The sequence below is a fragment of the Neoarius graeffei genome, chromosome 3 (assembly GCF_027579695.1).
Source record: "Neoarius graeffei isolate fNeoGra1 chromosome 3, fNeoGra1.pri, whole genome shotgun sequence".
NCBI lineage: Eukaryota > Metazoa > Chordata > Actinopteri > Siluriformes > Ariidae > Neoarius > Neoarius graeffei.
The window spans coordinates 41,110,164-41,128,687 of NC_083571.1; the positions used below are offsets into that span (position 1 = coordinate 41,110,164).

Sequence of the window (18,524 nt, forward strand, 5' to 3'; positions counted from 1 at the left end):
TTACAAGTATTAGATTTATATTTATTCAGCGTGTTCTGAAATTACTTGACTGGGAACTTGCCTGTTCGTTAGCTCCCCTTCAGGTGCTGGTCCCTGGAGGTACCTGCAGATCATGCCATCAATGAAGGCCATTTCCAGGGATGGTTTGTGAAGGACATACTTGTGCAGATTCAAGGTGGACATAATGCAGCCATCAAAGTGGTCTGCAATGAGTTCATGTTCTTGACAGTTCTCATGACAGAGCACTGCCCGCATCGACACCATGGCGTGGTAGCCATTTTGGATCTGCTGTCGCGCACATCTCTTGCGGCAGTTTCCTCACTGTCCTCACAAGCCTCCTCCCTCTCTGGCTCAAATATATAACCATTAAAACCCACTTCATCAAAGCTGCTAGCCATATTTTGCTTCTTTAACACCTCCTTTCACCTTGAATCTCGATCCACAGAAAACTGCTTGTTTACTCGCACCCGATAACCCAGAATCAACAACTGTACTTCACTTCCGACCAGCAATGGCTGCTCCCCATTGGTTCTGCCCCTGCGGGTAATTCATGGAATAAAATTGTCCACAAAAGTGCTTTTAAGGTGTTTTTTTTGACTGAATGTGTGTGTCTTTTGTCTATAAGTAATACATAAAGCACGATTAATGTTGTAAGCATGACCAGTACTGGTACACTTTAAGCTTTAGTATTTAAAAGTTTCCTTAAGTATTCATTTATTCATTCAGTTTATTTCCACTTTTATGAGTGGGGGTTCCCAGTGGTAATAGGCCAAGATCGTCAGTCAAGGCTTCTCTATCCCACACCACAGATTCCGGCCTGTCATGATGGTTCCCTAAACATTCCCAATCCATGGTGCACCTACTACTTCAACTAATACTTCCATTCAGAGCAGGACAGGCCCTACTCCAAAGCTATCCCAGATTGTCAAAATCCAACCCCCACCCATTTTTCTCCCTAATTTAGATATGGCCAATTCCCACCCACCAAATAGGCTTCCTATATCACATGACAGATATCAACCAGGGAGGGCGAAGGTCCTTGCTCCTTGAGGCCCGTGCTCCAAGGCACATGATGCCAACTGACTGCAAGTTTTCAAACTGTTGCTTATGTAATGTTAGGGGGCAGCATAACACAGTTGGAGGAATCTAGCCACGCACTTCTGTGTGCATGAGCTCACAGATGCTACTGCTATCCACCCACTTCTGTATGCATGAGCTCACAAATGCCCATGATTGGCTAGCATCATTGTACTTGACAAGAGAGAGTGGGTATGCCACCCCTCCCTCCCTGAGAGCACAGACCAGTTTTGCTCTCTTGAGCCCCCACCTCAATTATCAGGATTCAAACTAGTGGTTGCCAGATGATCGAGCGACTGCTTTTCTGTTGCACCACTTGGAACAGTCACCAAACGTAAACATAGCAACCTTGCTTTGGAAACCAATTTACACTGCCTCTATTCACAACTTTATTCTTTCTTTCAAAAAGTAAGGTTTAGCTAGGGTGTCAATATTTTTGTGACTCTGACTGTCTTTTGTTTCCCAATGGCTAACTACACAATCATTTTTGCACAATCATTTTGTGTATGTGTGTGTAGAAAAACAGAAAATAGAGTTAACACAACAGTACACTGGATGGGTCAGGCAGGTTAGACAGAGGCATATGCAGCAGATAGAAAATGAAGGGTATCAATAATTTTGGAGTTGACTATGTATGTCATGTCACCATGTCCTTCTTTTAATGTTTTTTTTTTAATGTAATGTTTTTATTTTAACTAACTAACTAACTAACTAACTAACTCTGTGTGTGTGTGTGTGTGTGTGTGTGTGTGTGTGTGTGTGTGTGTGTGTAGAAAAACAGAAAGCAGAGCTAACACAACAGCACACTGAATGGGTCAGGCAGATCACACAGAGGCATATGCAGCAGATAGAAAATCTGCAGAATGAACTTCAGACACATACAGAAATGATGGCTTTGCAACAGGTAAAATCTTTTAACCCTAGCATTACTACCACTGAGTACAAAAATACATCCTGCTTACTGATGGACATGCAATATGCCAGCATACAAATGAATCTACCAAGTATCCACAAGCACAACACTGATTTAGCTTAACATGAAAGAACCATTTTCCTCTCTCTTTGCAAGGACTTGAAGCAGCAGAACCGACTACAGTCACTTGAGAGACAGCTGGATGAGAGGAGCAGTGAGGTGCAAGAGCTAAAGCGAGAGAATGAGGAACTGAGAGAGCGAGTGGATAAACTCAACATAGAGAGAGAAGCCAGGAAGAACCACAAACAAAAGAGCAGCATCAGGTCATATTAATGTTCAAAAATTTTAAACTGGTGTTGTTTTACAATGGAAGTACACTAATGGCCCTTTTCCACTACCCTTTTTCAGCTCACTTCAGCTCGCTTCAGCTCACTTCAGCCCGACACGGCTCGCGTTTCGACTACCAAAAACCAGCACGACTCGGCTCGCTTCAGCCCTGCTTAGCCCCTAAAACTCGCACTGTTTTGGAGTAGGGCTGAAGCGAGCCAAAGCGAGCCGAGTGAGGCTGGGGGCGTGAGCAGACACTCCCCTGTGCACTGATTGGTGAGGAGGAGTGTCCTCACATGCCCACACACGCCCCGCGAGCACGCTGGGATCTGTAAACACCGCAAACCCGGAAGGAGAATAATTACGAATTACGAGAATTTCTGAAGCCTTATGCGCCTCGCCTCATCTATACGCTCTTGCCAGTATCTGTTCGCGTTGTCGGTGACAACAAGCCACAGCACCAAGACCAGCAACACTAACGACTTCATGTTTATTGTTTACTATTCGGGTCGTGAGACTACCGCTTAAAAGCTCACTGATGTCACTGTTTGCGCTGCTTAACGACATCACCTGACGTCCACCCACTTTCGCTAACTCCACCCAATGTGTCCACCCACTTCCAGCCAGCACGGTTCAGCGCGGTTGTAGTCGAAATGCAACTCCAACAGCCCCGCTCAGCTCGACTCAGCTCGACTCAGCACGGCACGGCTCAGCCGCGTTTGTAGTGGAAAAGCGGCATAATTGGTATTGATTAAGAGAATAGCAAAAATTAATTATAAATGTGGATTTTCTGAAGAAAATGCAATAGTGTTTATGTAGAATAAGCAAGTTTATGGTGTTGCAAAGTGGCTACTAGAATGTTCAATTAGACTTGTGGTTCCTAAGAAAGAGACATTGGTCACCCTTCGGGGAGGTGTCAACATCCTTCAAACTGCCTAAATCTAGTCCTGTTTTGTGGGGATTCATCTCATATATTGTGTTAATTAAGCTGTCCTTTTTGATCACTGAGGCAGACTGTGGTAATATTCTTAAAATGACACTTTCCAATACAACAACTTATAGGTAATTTTGCAGGAAGTTGGTGATTTACTGACTTGTTTTGGGGGTTTTCTTCCATCCATTTTGGCATATATGTGGCTGCTCTGACAACTTCAGCCATCAAAGTGTCTAGGGAACATTACAGTAGTGGTTTCCCATTTCCTTCTACTATATTATTATGGAGGTTTTCTCCTCTCAACCATTCACACTCACATTCACACCTATGGACAATTTAGAGTCACCAATTAGCCTAACCTGCATGTCTTTGGACTGTGGGAGAAGCCACAGCACACCCACGGGGAAAGCATTCAAACTACACACAGAAAGGCCCCCATCGGCTGCTGGGCTCGAACCCAGAACCTTCTCGCTGTGAGGCGACAGTGCTAACCACTTGTAGCACCGTGCTGCCTGTGGGGTTTCTTTGCAGTTCTCATAATGTTTCTGTCATCAACTGTTAAATTGCATTTTAATTCCTGTCTCATTTTTTGAGCATGACCACTGTAGCCAGGATTTACTAGAAAGCAATGATTCCACAACAGTGGTTATATGAATTAGAAACTAGAAGCAGATCATAATATGTGGTAGCTACTTGGCCAGTCATGCTTAAACAGCTACATTTTAACAGTGACTTTTTTTCTTCAGCATATTGTCTATATTCATTGAAAGAGAAATGCATTATATTCAAAAATAAGGCAGGAATTAAAATGGGATTCATGTTGTTTGCTAAATGTTCCCATTTCTCTTTAATATCCATTTTTATTGGGGAAAATTAGACTTAACAAAATACACATCTTAACTAAATATGCTGATGCTAGCAAATGTTACTGGCAAATAGTCACTGTAGAATTGTACATTTGAATAATCAAAAAACAGTAAACTCTTAAAAGTTTCTTCCTAAAAACAAGTGATTCTGATTAACCTAATTGAGACACTGAGGAAGTGTCTCTATAAAAGCAGGGGCTGTTTGCACAAAACACCTTAATTTAAGATTTTCCTTAAAGTCCTAGTTTAGGTTTTCTTAAAATAAAATCGGTTGCACAAAATACCTTTATCTTCTCCTTAGGGTTTCCTTAAAACTGTTCACTTGCATCTTTAAAGGTTTCCTTATCTTGGTGTTATACTTAAGGAATATTTCAAGTTCATTAAACGGTTGCACAAAAGACCTTAGCAACCAACGTGAGGAGAAAAAACCTTAAGGTCCCTCTGTCTGTCTTATAGTTTTTTACTTCTGCTAAAACACAGTTTTTGAAACTATGGCCCTTTTGTCAAAACTTGACACACAAAAACCAAAAACATACACAAAATAAAAAAAATCAGACATTTCTTTCAAAAGCAAACACTTCATTCAGAACTATATAAACTCTTCTAAAAATGGTATTTTTCTATCACAACTTTACACACAAACAGCAAATAAATAGGTTTTTCCACATGCCATTTGCACACTGATATGCCAAGTATAAGACATTATCTAGATTTTTGCATTTTCATTTGTAGCATGCTGTAAATAAGACTATGAACACAAATGCAATGGGGAAACAAAGTTGTTGTTTTTTTTTAATCAGACACATTTACATTACAGTTTTTTGCAGTTGCTAAGACATAAAAACTGGTGCTTGTGGCACAACGATTGAAACCACTAACTCATGTAGCCGATCTATTGACCACATATGCTGAACCATAAGCACACTGTCTGCTTTACACTGAGTTTGAAATTCTAAAACACACTTTTTGCAAATGACTATACATGGTTATCTACATTACACGTCATTCAAAACTACAAGCCTGTGTGTGTTGTTTGCTAAACACTGCCACTGAAATACAAACTCAATTATCAATCACCTGTAAACAGAATGCACCTGTGAAAACACCTGTAACCAATGAGGTCACTTGAAAATCAGAACTTCAACACTATACATAGGATTCAGGTTTGCTCTTTGGCTTACATAACAATGGTGGCCCATGTTGGAGACAGAATCAGAGATGTTTGTATAAGAGGAGGATGAGGAGAAGGAGCAAGAGTAGGAGGACAAAGAGAATGAGGAGTGGCAAGAGGATGAAATAGGAGAAATGTCACAAATGAGATCTAGGCAACTCTAATTGACCATTTTATCAACATTAATCACAGTTGAGTCTGCAGGAGGCTGGTCAGAGGGTCTAACCTAATTTGAGCTGCTACACTGTAGCAGGTACCATTAGGACTTTTCAAAATGAGAACAGGTAAGAAATCCTAACCTCATATGATTTACTGTAACATGTGATTTTACAGTATTTCATAAGGACATGTTAGACCATAAACTTTTGCATACTGTTTCTGTAGAATTACAAGGTACCCCCTGCAGGAGGAAGAAATCACTTGTTCACACAAGAACAGGAACAACAAATTATTAACATGGTCATTGCAAGCAACAATATACTTTTGAGACAACTGCTAAGCCACGTCATTGATGACAGCACAACATTCAACAACATCGACAGGGTAAGCGTATCCACACTGAGCCGTCGACTGAAGCGCCATCAAATCGGGTTGAAACAGCTGTACAGAGTGCCATTTGAGAAACTCCAAGAGTGAAACAGCTGCGCTATGAATATGTGCAAGGAAGTTGCATTTTATATATTAGCCCATTACAATAATTGGTATTGTATTCCAGTTTACTGTATTACTTTGCTACACTATATGGACTGATCTGTATCCTTTCTGTCATATGCTTTTTCCTGACTGTCTCAGAGAGTTATGAAGCTAGATGCTGCTGCAGGCCCACATGTTTTTATATACATTGATGAGGTTGGCTTCAATCTTGCCAAAAGCAGACGCTGGGGGAGAAACATCATTGGGCAGCGGGCCATTGTCAGTGTTCCTGGGCAGCATGGTGGGAACATTACAATGTGTGCTGCAATTGGCCAAAATGGTGTCCTTCACCACTATGCCACTCTTGGCCCATATAAAACTGTTCACATCACTGAATTCCTTGACACCCTGCATGGCATCGTCATCCCAATGCGATGTGGCAGGGAAATCCATATTTGTTGTCACATGGGCTAATGTAAGTTTTCATCGATCTGCTGAGGTCCACAATTGGTGAACCAATCACCCAAGGTTTCAGGTTCTCCCCCTTCCACCATACTCTCCTTTCCTAAACCCTATTGAGGAGTTCTTTTCTGTATGGCGTTGGAAGGTAAATGACTTGAAGTTCACAAGCAATCAGTTTCATATTCATATAATACTTACTGTAATTCAATACATTGTACAAATTTCCTCCGAGACAACTATTCAGGCTCACAAGTCTTTCTTGCTTTACTATAACCCCCGATGGTCTACATACCATACCAATGTGCAACTCTCCTCCAGGCGATGGAAGAGGTCTGTTTTGATGTGGAGGCATGCCAGGGCTGGATATGCCATTCAAGACATTACTTTCCCCTGATGTTTGGCCAGAGAGGACATCCTTTGTGATGTTGATGAGGTGCTGTGGCCGGATGCACACAGAAGAGGGGATGGAGAGTAATTGCGACATACTGTAATTTCAGTTAATGTAAATGTGTCTGATTTAAAAAAAAATAAAAACAACTTTGTTTCCCCATTGCATTTGTGTTCATAGTCTTATTTACAGCATGCTACAAATGAAAATGCAAGACTCTAGATAATAATGTCTTATACTTGGCACATCAGTGTGCAAATGGCATGCGGAAAAACCTATTTATTTGCTGTTTGTGTGTAAAGTTGTGATGGAAAAATACCATTTTTAGAAGAGTTTATGTAGTTTTGAATGAAGTGTTTGCTTTTGAAAAATGTCTGAATCTTTTTTTTTTTAATTTGGTGTTTTTTTTGTGTGTCAAGTTTTGACAAAAGGGCCATAGTTTCAAAAATTGTTTTAGCAAAAGTAAAAAAACTAACTGAAATTACAGTATGTTGCAATAACTGTCTATCCCTTCTTCTGCGTGCATCCGGCCACAGCACCTCCTCAACATCACAAAGGATGTCCTCTCTGGCCAAACATCAGGGGAAGTAACATCTTGAATGGCGTATCCAGCCCTGGCATGCCTCCATATCACCACAGGCCTCTTCCATTGCCTGGTGGAGAGTTGCACGTTGGTAATGATTGTCTGTCATAGACCTTCAGGGGTTACAATAAAGCAAGAAAGATTTGTGAGCCTGAATAGTTGTCTAAGAGGAAATGTGTTCTTCAGTTGACCATCGTTATCGATTGATTGTCAGTTGCACAGTCTTCCTTGATGGGCACGAGCATGGCTAGTGAGGCCAATTCTGGAACAACACACTCTGGGACACCGAGGGCACTGGAATGACATGGCAGGGCTTGCAGATGTGGAGGCTTTCCTGCGTTCTCTAGTGCCTAGGACTCTATCACGCCTAAACCGTTCATAGTTCATACAGGCCTCTTTTGTCTTGGAGCACCACTTGATTCTGTCTCTAACACAGGCTTCTAGTCTTTGGCAGGGAGGTCGCAGTGTTTAAGGTTCTCCTTTTATGTTGTCCTTGTAGCGCTTTTTAGGGTGCCCAAGATTTCTGTGGCCTTGTGACAGTGCACCATAGAGGAGCTGTCGAGGAACTCTGCATTGGTCCATGCGGATGATGTGGCCTGTCCATCGGAGCTGAGCTTTCATGACCATGGCCTCGATACTGACTAGATCTGCCCTGTCGAGGACTTCTAGGTTGGTCACTCTGTCCTGCCATTTAATGCCCATGATCGACCACAGTGCTCTCATGTGGAAGCGCTCAAGCTGCTTTGTATGTCTCTTGTATAGTGTCCACATCTCACATCCATACAAGAGGCTTGTGAGAGTGACTGCCTTGTAGACTTTGATCTTTGTAGATAGCTTGATGTTCTTATGGTTCAGCACACGGGTGCAAAGACGACCAAGGGATTGACTGGCATTGCTGATTCGAGAAGCAATTTCCTTATCGAGAGAGCCATCTGAAGAGATGGTGCTTCCGAGGTACTTGAAGTGCTCCACTGTTTTCAGCTGTGTGTCGTTGATCGTGATACAAGGAGGAGGGGCTGCACCACCTGGGAAAGGCTGGAAAAGGACTTCAGTTTTCCCTAGACTGATGGTCAGCCCGAAGAGACGAGAGGCTTCGGCAAACCTGCCGACAATCGTCTGGAGGTCAGACTCAGTTTGGACCATTAGCGTACAGTCATCAGCAAAGAGTGCCTTGGTGATGAGTCTCTCAATGACTTTGTTTTTTGCGTTCAGTCTGTGTAGGTCAAACAGGGATCTATCCAGTCTGTACTTAAGGAAGACTCCTCGATCAAGATCACGAAGGGCATGATTCAGCACGCAAGTGAAAAACAGGTTAAAGAGGACGGGAGCCAGGATACACCCCTGTTTGACTCCATTAGAGATTTCAAATGGGGTAGAGGTATCACCACTGGCTAGGACTAGCCCAGTCATACCGTCATGGAAGAGGTGGATGATCCTGATGAACTTGCTGGGACATCCAAGTTTATCGAGGATGACCCAGAGTGCCTCTCTGTTAACAGTGTCAGAGGCCTTTGCCAGATCGATGAAGACAGCATAGAGATCCATATTCTGTTCGATACACTTCTCCTGCACTTGTCTCACTGAGAAAACTATGTTGATGGTGCTATGCCCTGATCTGAACCCATACTGGGACTCTGGCAGTGAGTTCTCTGAGATGGCTGTGATAAGGCGATTCAGAATCACTCTAGCAAGGATCTTGCCAGCGATTGAGAGAAGGGAGATGCCCCGGTAATTACCACAGTCGGCTTTGCTTCCTTTATTTTTGAACAAGGGAACAATAGTGGCATCTCAAAAGTCCTGTGGTATAATTTCCTCTTCCCAGATGCTGGTCATGATCTCATGCAGAGCGCTGAGGGTTGTGGGTCCTGCTGCCTTGTACAATTCCAACGGTATACCATCCATCCCAGAGGTTTTGCCAATGCTGGTCTGTTTAATTGCTCTTTTGACTTCTTGTAGTGAAGGAGCAAGATCTAGGTCATTCAGGGTTGGTCTCTGCTCAATGAGTCTCAGAACTGCTGGGTCGACTGAGGACAGTTGATTGAAGAGATCAGAGAAATGCTCTTTACAATGCTCAATGATGCCTTTCTTGTCCTTGAGCAGGGTGGATCCATCAGAGGCTAGCAGAGGGGCAGTGCTAGGTTTTAGAGGATCATAAACAGACTTCAGACATCTGTAGAAGTCCTTGGAGTTGTTGGTGTCAGCATAGCCTTGGACCTCTTCTGCTTTGTTGTCCCACCACCAGTCTTGCATTGTGTGTAGTTCCTTCTGGGGCCTGCTTTGTAGATGCTTGAAGTGGTCTCTCTTTGATGTAGAGGAAGGATCATTCTAATATTCAAGAAAAGCTTGATGTTTTTTCCTTCATCAGCCGGTCGATATCTTCATTGTTCTCATCGAACCAGTCTTGATGCACCCGTTCCGCTCTACCGAGGATGTTTTTTGCCGTTTCTGTCATAGCCTGTTTGAACTGACTCCACTTCTCAGTCGGGTCACCAGTCAGTGGTCCTCTTGCGGCCAGGGTTTTGTCCAGATGGAACTGGAACTCCTCTTTTACATGGGGGAGATTCAACTTAGATATGTTGAACTTCAGCCTCTTCTGTTTTGGTTTCTTGAGATGAGCAGGCATGATATTGAGCCTAAGAATAGACTTGACCAGTCTGTGATCGGTCCAACATTCAGCTCCTCGCATGACCCTGGTGATTTGAACATCTCTGATGTCTTGCTGATGAACGATGACATAGTTGATGAGATGCCACTGCTTGGACCTGGGATGCATCCATGTGGTTTTGTACTTGTTGGCCATTCTGAAGGAAGTGTTGGTGATGGTGAGCATGTTCTCAGCACAGAATGTCAGCAGAAGTAAACCACTGCTATTCATCTTACCAACGCCTTGTGTACCCAGCATGCCTTTCCAGCTACTGTGATCTCTGCCTACTCTTGCGTTGAAGTCACCAAGAACAATGAGCTTGTCACTTGAAGGAGTTCACTTCACAATGGAGTCAAGGTTCTCATAGAACTGCTCCTTTTTTGTCTTCACTATCAGTCAGTGTTGGTGCATAGGCGCTGATGATTGTCACATGTCCAGACTGGCCAATAGGAAAATGAAGCTTCATGAGGCGTTCCTTTATGCCAGTAGGGAGATCAGGCACCTGGCAAAGAAGTGCAGTGTGAATAGCGAATCCTACTCCATGTATCCTGTCTTCATGGTCTGCTTTGCCTTTCCAGAAGAACATGTAGCCGCCTTTGGGGTCGCATAACGATCCCTCCTCGGCAAATCTTGTCTCGCTAAGGGCTGCAATATCGAGATTGTAGCATGCCAATTTCATGGCAATCAGCGCTGTTCTTCGATGAGGCCTTGACGTGTCCGCTCTATCAAGTAGCATCCGTACATTCCACGTACCAAGTGTTAACTTCTTTCTACTGCATTTTTGACTGCATGAGTGGGGTTAACTGCCAGCTGCTGCATGCTGGCCAGTTACTTTATAGGGCAGGCAATTTTTGGGACACCTTTTCTAGTCCCCTCCCTTAATAGGGTGAGCAGTGCCATCCTGAATAGGGCTGCTCAGTTGCCTGGGATGCTGCCGAACTCCATCATTGCCCAGGTGCAATGAAGAGTGACCCCTGGTCCACAGGCCACCTACGTGCAGGCTCAGAACTATGACTTCCAGTAGTAACCTCTACCTGTCACTTCACCCCTCACCCATCACCGCAGGACTCTTGGAAGAACTGCACAATAAACCTGTGTGTGAATTGGTTTATGGTGGAGAAGCTGTTGCACTGGAGCAACCCCACCCTCTCGGCTGCAGAAGTCAAGATCCAGTGGCACAAAGAGTTGTTACAGCTGGAGGCCTCCTTGGCTGCTGTGGACGGCCACATCTTCTATAATGCTCTGATGTGCCCTCTACACTCCACAGTGTACTGCTGAACCGTCTTTCTGGCCGTTGAATCTATTGAAATTTCGTCCGCCCAGTCTGCCGGAATGGTCTTCGCATGCAGGGATGAGCATTTCCCAAGATTCACCGAGGTATGTTTCACCCAACGGTTACCCTCGCTAGGTTTCGCCAGCTTGTCAAAGCTGTTGCCCGGGGTGTGGCTGCTGTTGCAGGCTGACAGCTACTTGGAGACACTGATGAGAGCTGAGTATCAGGTGGAGCCCAAGGGTGAGAGAACCATCCTAAAAAGGATGTGACAAGTCCTCCACCAGAGGTACTACCCCTCCCTGACGCCCCATGCACCCCGGAGGAAATGTGTACAGTGTATTGAATTACAGTAAGTATTATATGAATATGAAACTGGTTGTTTGTGAACTTTAAGTCCTTTACCTTCCAATGCCACACAGAAAAGAACTCCTCAATAGGGTTTAGGAAAGGAGAGTATGGTGGAAGGGGGAGAACCTGAAACCTTGGGTGATTGGTGGACCTCAGCAGATTGATGAAAACTTACATTGGCCCATGTGACAACAAATGTGGATTTCCCTGCCACTCACATTGGTCATTAGGGATGATGATGCCATGCAGGGTGTCAAGGAATTCAGGGATGTGAACAGTGTTATAGAAAGAAAAGAAAGAAAGAAAAAAGAAAGAAAGCACAACTTTATTCATCACACACTTGTGAAATTTCCTCTCTGCATTTAACCCATCTGAAGCAGTGAACACACACATGTGCACACACACGTACCCAGAGCAGTAGGCAGCCTACTTGGGAGCAGTTGGGAGTTGGGTGCCTCGCTCAAGGGCACCTCAGCCCAAAGCCGTCCCATATTAACCTAACCTGCATGTCTTTGGATTGTGGGGGAAACCGGAGTACCCGGAGGAAACCCACGCAGACACGGGGAGAACATGCAAACTCCACACAGAAAGGCCCTTGCCAGCTGCTGGGTTCAAACCCAGAACCTTCTTGCTGTGAGGCAACCGTGCTAACCACTACACCACCGTGTCACCGGGAGTGGCATGGTGGTGAAGGATACCATTTTGGCCAATTGCAGCACACATTGTAATGTTCCCACTATGCTGCCCTGGAACACTGACAATGGCCTGCTGCCCAGTGATGTTTCTCCCCCAGCGTCTGCTTTTGGCAAGATTGAAGCCAACCTCAGCAATGTATATAAAAACATGTGGGTCTGCAGCAGCATCTAGCTTCATAACTCTCTGAGACAGTCAGGAAAAAGCATATGACAGAAAGGATACAAATACAGTGCTCAGCATAAATGAGTACACCCCCTTTGAAAAGTAACATTTTAAACAATATCTCAATGAACACAAACAATTTCCAAAATGTTGACAAGGCAAAGTTTAATAAATGAGTACACCCCCTTTGAAAAGTAACATTTTAAACAATATCTCAATGAACACAAACAATTTCCAAAATGTTGACAAGGCAAAGTTTAATATAACATCTGTTTAACTTATAACGTGAAAGTAAGGTTAATAATATAAACTTAGATTACACATTTTTCAGTTTTACTCAAATTAGGGTGGTGCAAAAATGAGTACACCCCACAACAAAAACTACTACATCTAGTACTTTATATGGCCTCCATGATTTTTAATGACAGCACCAAGTCTTCTAGGCATGGAATGAACAAGTTGGCGACATTTTGCAACATCAATCTTTTTCCATTCTTCAACAATGACCTCTTTTAGTGACTGGATGCTGGATGGAGAGTGATGCTCAACTTGTCTCTTCAGAATTCCCCATAGGTGTTCGACTGGGTTCAGATCAGGAGACATATTTGGCCACTGAATCACTTTCTTCTTCAGAAATCCAACAGTGGCCTTAGATGTGTGTTTAGTCATGTTGGAAAAGTGCACAACGACCAAGGGTACAGAGTGATGGTAGCATCTTCTCTTTCAGTATAGAGCAATACATCTGTGTGTGGCAGTTCGTAAGAGTGGGAGGAGCACAGAAGACGGCAGGACAGAACTAAGTTTCGAAATCCTTTTTTATTTTACACACTTTTCAGTGGTGTCTCAGCAACACATAGACAGACACTCGCACGCACACACACATCTGGTGTCTGGTTCGGGAGAGAGCTCTCCTCTGCTCTCGCTCTCTCCTTAAATAGGGCGCAGTCACTGGGGAAGACACACAAACACACGTTAATTAACATCAGGTGCAGTGATTCTGCCACTTACCTTCCCTGACTCCGCCCTCCGGTCACAGACCGACGCTTGACCATGCCCCCGCTGCCACACTGTGAATTCATGATGCCATCAATGAAATGCAGCTCCCCGACGCCAGCAGCACTCATGCAGCCCCACATAAGGACACTGCCACCACCATGTTTCACTGTAGGCACCATGCATTTTTCTTTGTATTCCTCACCTTTGCGGTGCCATACAGTTTTGAAGCCATCAGTTCCAAAAACATTTATCTTGGTCTCATCACTCCAGAGTATAGAGTCCCAGTAGTCTTCATCTTTGTCAGCATGGGCCCTGGCAAACTCTAGGTGGGCTTTTTTGTGCCTGGGCTTTAGGAGAGGCTTCTTTCGTGGATGGCATCCATGCATGCCATTCCTCTGCAGTGTACGCCGTATTGTGTCACGGGAAATAGTCACCCCAGTTTGGCTTTCTACTTCTTTAGATAACTGCAGTGAACTTGCATGCCGATTTTCTTCAACCCTTCTCATCAGAAGATGCTCCTGTTGAGGCGTTAACTTCCGTGGACGACCTGGACATCTCTGCGAGATGGTTGCAGTTCCATCTTTCTTAAGTTTTTGTACCACTTTTGCTACAGTATTCTGACTGATAAGTAAAGCTTTGCTGATCTTCTTGTAGCCTTCACCTTTGTGGTGTAAAGAAATTATTTTCTTTGGGGAATTCTAAAGAGACAAGTTGAGCATCACTCTCCATCCAGCATCCAGTCACTAAAAGAGGTTATTGTTGAAGAATGGAAAAAGATTGATGTTGCAAAATGTTGCCAACTTGTTCATTCCATGCCTAGAAGATTTGGTGCTGTCATTAAAAATCATGGAGGCCATACAAAGTACTAGATGTAGTAGTTTTTGTTGTGGGGTGTACTCATTTTTGCACCACCCTAATTTGAGTAAAACTGAAAAAATGTGTAATCTAAGTTATATTATTAACCTTACTTTCATGTTATAAGTTAAACAGATGTTATATTAAACTTTGTCTTGTCAACATTTTGGAAATTGTGTTCATTGAGATATTGTTTAAAATGTTACTTTTCAAAGGGGGTGTACTCATTTATGCTGAGCACTGTATCAGTCCATATAGTATAGCAAAGTAATACAGTAAACCGGAATACAGTACCAATTATTGTAATGGGCAAATATATAAAATGTAACTTACTTGCACATATTCATAGTGCAGTTGTTTCACTCTCTGAGTTTCTCTCAGATGGCACTCTGTATAGCTGTTTCATCCGGATTTGATGGCACTTCAGTAGACAGCCCAGTGTAGATAAACTTACCCTGTTGATGGTGTTGAATGTTGCGTTGTCATTAATGATGTGGCTTAGCAGTTGTCTCAAAAGTATATTGTTGTTTGCAATGACCATGCTGATAATTTGTTGTTCCTGTTCTTGTGTGAACAAGTGATTTCTTTTTCCTGCCTTTCAATTCTACAAAAACAGTATGCAAAAGTTTATGGTCTAACGTCCTTATGAAATACTGTAAAATCACATGTTACAGTAAATCATATGAGGTTAGGATTTCTTACCTGTTCTCATTTTGAAAAATCCTGATGATACCTGCTACAGTGTAGCAGCTCAAATTAGGTTGGACCCTCTGATATGGAGGAAGGTGCTTCTTTATGGGCCCACTGAACTTGGCTGTGAAGGCATTCCAGACTTGGGAGGTGAGCTGGACACCCCAGTCTCTCACTGTGTCCTCCAGAAGTCCAAAGATTCTAAATATGTGGTAAAACTGGACTTCAACTGTTTTGAAGGCTGTGATTAGACTGGGCAGGGACACCAAGCGTAAGAAGTGGGAGAAGCGGTCACAAACATCCAGGATGGTACTTTGCCCCTGAGATTCAGGAAGATTGGTCAGGAAGTCCACTGCAGTGTGAGTCCAGGGAAGCTGAGGGGGTAGGTAAAGGCATACATTTGCCAACTGGCTTTAACCTGGGAACTTTGACTCTGGCACATTTGGAGCAGGAGGAGACAAACCCATTGATGTCAGCAAGCATATGAGGACCACTTAGCAGCTCCTGAGCACCAATACTTGGTCTTCAGGAGCTGCTAAGTGCGTTGAAGTGCGGTGGCCGATGGCAGTAGAGGTATGAACCCACATGATGAGATGAGCCCTGAGGCATGGTGGAACATATGTGAAGTTGGTGGGATATCCCAGAGGAGTGAATTATGCCAGTGTGTAGGCCAGTTCTTGGTCAACATTCCGGTACATTTCAGACCCAGTAACACTCTGAAGCAGAAACTGGTCCACCCTAAGGACAGAATACCCAGACACAAACAGGACAACGTAGTGTATGCCATTCAGTGCAGTGAGGAATGTACAGACTTGTATATTGGGGAGACAAAGCAACCACTTCACAGACGCATGGCTCAACACAGGAGAGCCAGTTCCTCAGGCCAGGACTCTGCTGTCTACCTTCATCTTAACAACAAAGGACTCTCATTTCAGGATTGCAACGTATGCATTTTAGGCCCTGTCCACACGGCAACGGATTCAGGTGACTCTGATACAATTGCTTATCGTTTAGGCCTGGTGTCCACACGGCACCGGCGTTTTGGGTGCCCAAAACGCAATCTTTTTGAGAACGGGTTCCAGAGTGTAAAGATCTGGCAACGTTGCCGTTGTGAAGTTGAGATGTTATTTAAAAATATATCGCGTCCAAATGGGCAACGATCAGTAAAATATCAGGTCCATATGGCAACGCAACGCTTGCTGAAAACGATGCAATACACATGCCACACCTCTAGGGGCGCTGTAAGACGGTCCCTTCAGAGACACCAGAATAATAGAAGAAGTAAGGACGCATGCGCATAAACTATTATGCGTGAGACTTCATATTAGCCACAAAGTCAGGAAAATCTGTTCGGAAAATTACATTATAATGACCAAATACAATGAAAAGTATTTTTCCAGTCTCACCTGTGAAAGGTAATCCCATGTGATCTCGTTTGGACGGCAAACCTGTTGGTGCAGTTAAACGCAGCTAATCTTTATTCTCCGCGTTGAACTATCCAATATGGCGGCGAGGATGACGTATGATTCTACGCGGAAGGCGGCGTCTTTAATGGTCCGGAATAAATTGAATGCTACATGTTGATGGATTAATTTGTTGTTTCTCACCTGTGAAAGGTAATCCCATGTGATCTCGTTTGGACGGTAAACCTGTTGGTACAGTTAAACGCAGCACATGAATCTTTATTCTCCGCTTTGACCTATCCAATATGGCGGCGAGGATGACATATATGATTCTACGTGGAAGGCGGCGTCTTTAATGGTCCGGAATAAATTGAATGCTACACGTTGATGGATTAATTTGCTCTTCTATGCCCTTTTTGAGGAATGTATTGTAGGACTTAAACCAACATCTGAAGAGGTGAGATCGCTCCTTTTTTCCCCTATTTTTGCTGGCGGGATTGACTCTGCCCTAAGGGCAGAGTCTCTCTCTCTCTCTCTCTCTCTCTCTCTCTCTCTCTCTCTCTCTCTCACTTTGCACCATTACACAATAAATATTCACAGTGAAAATATTTTGTAAGCGCGTTTCATGAACCAAGTTATAGGATTTGTTGACAACTTGCATCGAGTTCGTTACACTTCTACCCGGCGTGAAGCACTCACAGTCATGTGGTTGTGACGTCATCGTAAACAAATCCGTTCTACTCATCCAGACGACTTCACAACGGCAACATTGCCAGATCTTTCCACTCTGGAACCCGTTCTCAAAAAGATTGCGTTTTGGGCACCCAAAACGCCGGTGCCGTGTGGACGCCAGGCCTAAACGATAAGCAATTGTATCGGAGTCACCTGAATCCATTGCCGTGTGGACAGGGCCTCAATGACGCCTTAGATGAGCTTTTCATCCATGAGAGGATAAATACCTGATGCTCCCTACCAGTCAGACAGAACTGAAGAAGCCTTTCGGATGAGAGGTGAAACATCTTCAAGCAAGTCCAGTTGCTCTCTTTTACCACCCACAGTTTACCATGACCTGGATGACTGAGAATCTTCATAGACACCTCAGTTAGTTCACAACTAATTCACTTTTTTGTAATTTTGTGATTTTAGCCTTTTCAGGTACTCTTATGTTGCTAAATAATATTTTTAATTTGGTGTAGACATGAGTCAGAATGCAGCTTCTACTGTGAAGAAATTCCTTCTCTTTCCTTCTGCTTGGTCTTTATTTTGCACTTTTGTCAGGAAACGTGTGGACGCAAGTGCGGATAAAGCACAGCTTTATTGAAGCCGGCAAACTGTGTTTACCAACAACAGTGAGTTGTTGGTAAACACAGTTTTCCCAAGTGTTCCTGAGCCCATGTAGTAATATCCTTTATGCAGTCATGTCAGTTTCTAATGCAGTTCCGCCTGAGGGATAAAGGTCATGGGCATTCAATGTTGGTTTTTGGCCTTGCCCCTTACATGCAGAGATTTCTCTGGATTCTCTGAAACTTTGATGAGTTTATGCAGTGCCGTATTAAGCCAATGCGGTGCCCCTGGGCACTATACCTCAAGTGCCCCCCACACACACCCTGCGCGTACGCGTTCAGTAACCTCCTGCACACACAAACCTTGCCCTTTGCTGTCAAAAATAGTAGCATATACATAAACAATAGTACACATAAACAAGGTCATTCTTCCTCATTGAAAATTTATTAAGTAGGCTACATCAGCCCATCAAATTCACTGAAAACAACCAACGATATGCATGTAGGCATATTGAAATGTCTTATTCAAAAATGAGCAGCATATATTTGTATGTCTCAAGGGGATCCTCGTCGTCGCCGACCCCTCGGCTAACACTGGCTGTGGTTGTAGCATCTCCCCGGCTAGTGCTAGCAGGGCCAGCTCCCTCACTAGCATCGCTGATTTCACTAGCTTCGGCTTCAGCGCTGGTAGTGACAGCAGTTGTCGATGTTTTTATAAGAAAAACGATCTAACACTGGAACATTTTTAATTGCAGCTACGCCTGGAGTCTCTCTCTTTTTTTAATTTTCTCTTCGCACAACCACTCAATTGATGTCTGTC

At 43.7% G+C, this 18,524-nt stretch overlaps 1 protein-coding gene across 3 annotated transcripts in view; it reads left to right on the forward strand.

Moving 5' to 3' along the window:
* Positions 1-18,524, forward strand: part of fam184b (family with sequence similarity 184 member B) — a 295,639-nt gene that overhangs the window by 248,174 nt on the left and 28,941 nt on the right. For all 3 annotated transcript variants that reach the window (XM_060916853.1, XM_060916852.1, XM_060916851.1), the window contains 2 exons: positions 1,851-1,981; positions 2,147-2,313. In XM_060916853.1, coding sequence (XP_060772836.1) covers positions 1,851-1,981; positions 2,147-2,313 — 298 coding nt within the window. The remainder of the gene's footprint in view (positions 1-1,850; positions 1,982-2,146; positions 2,314-18,524) is intronic.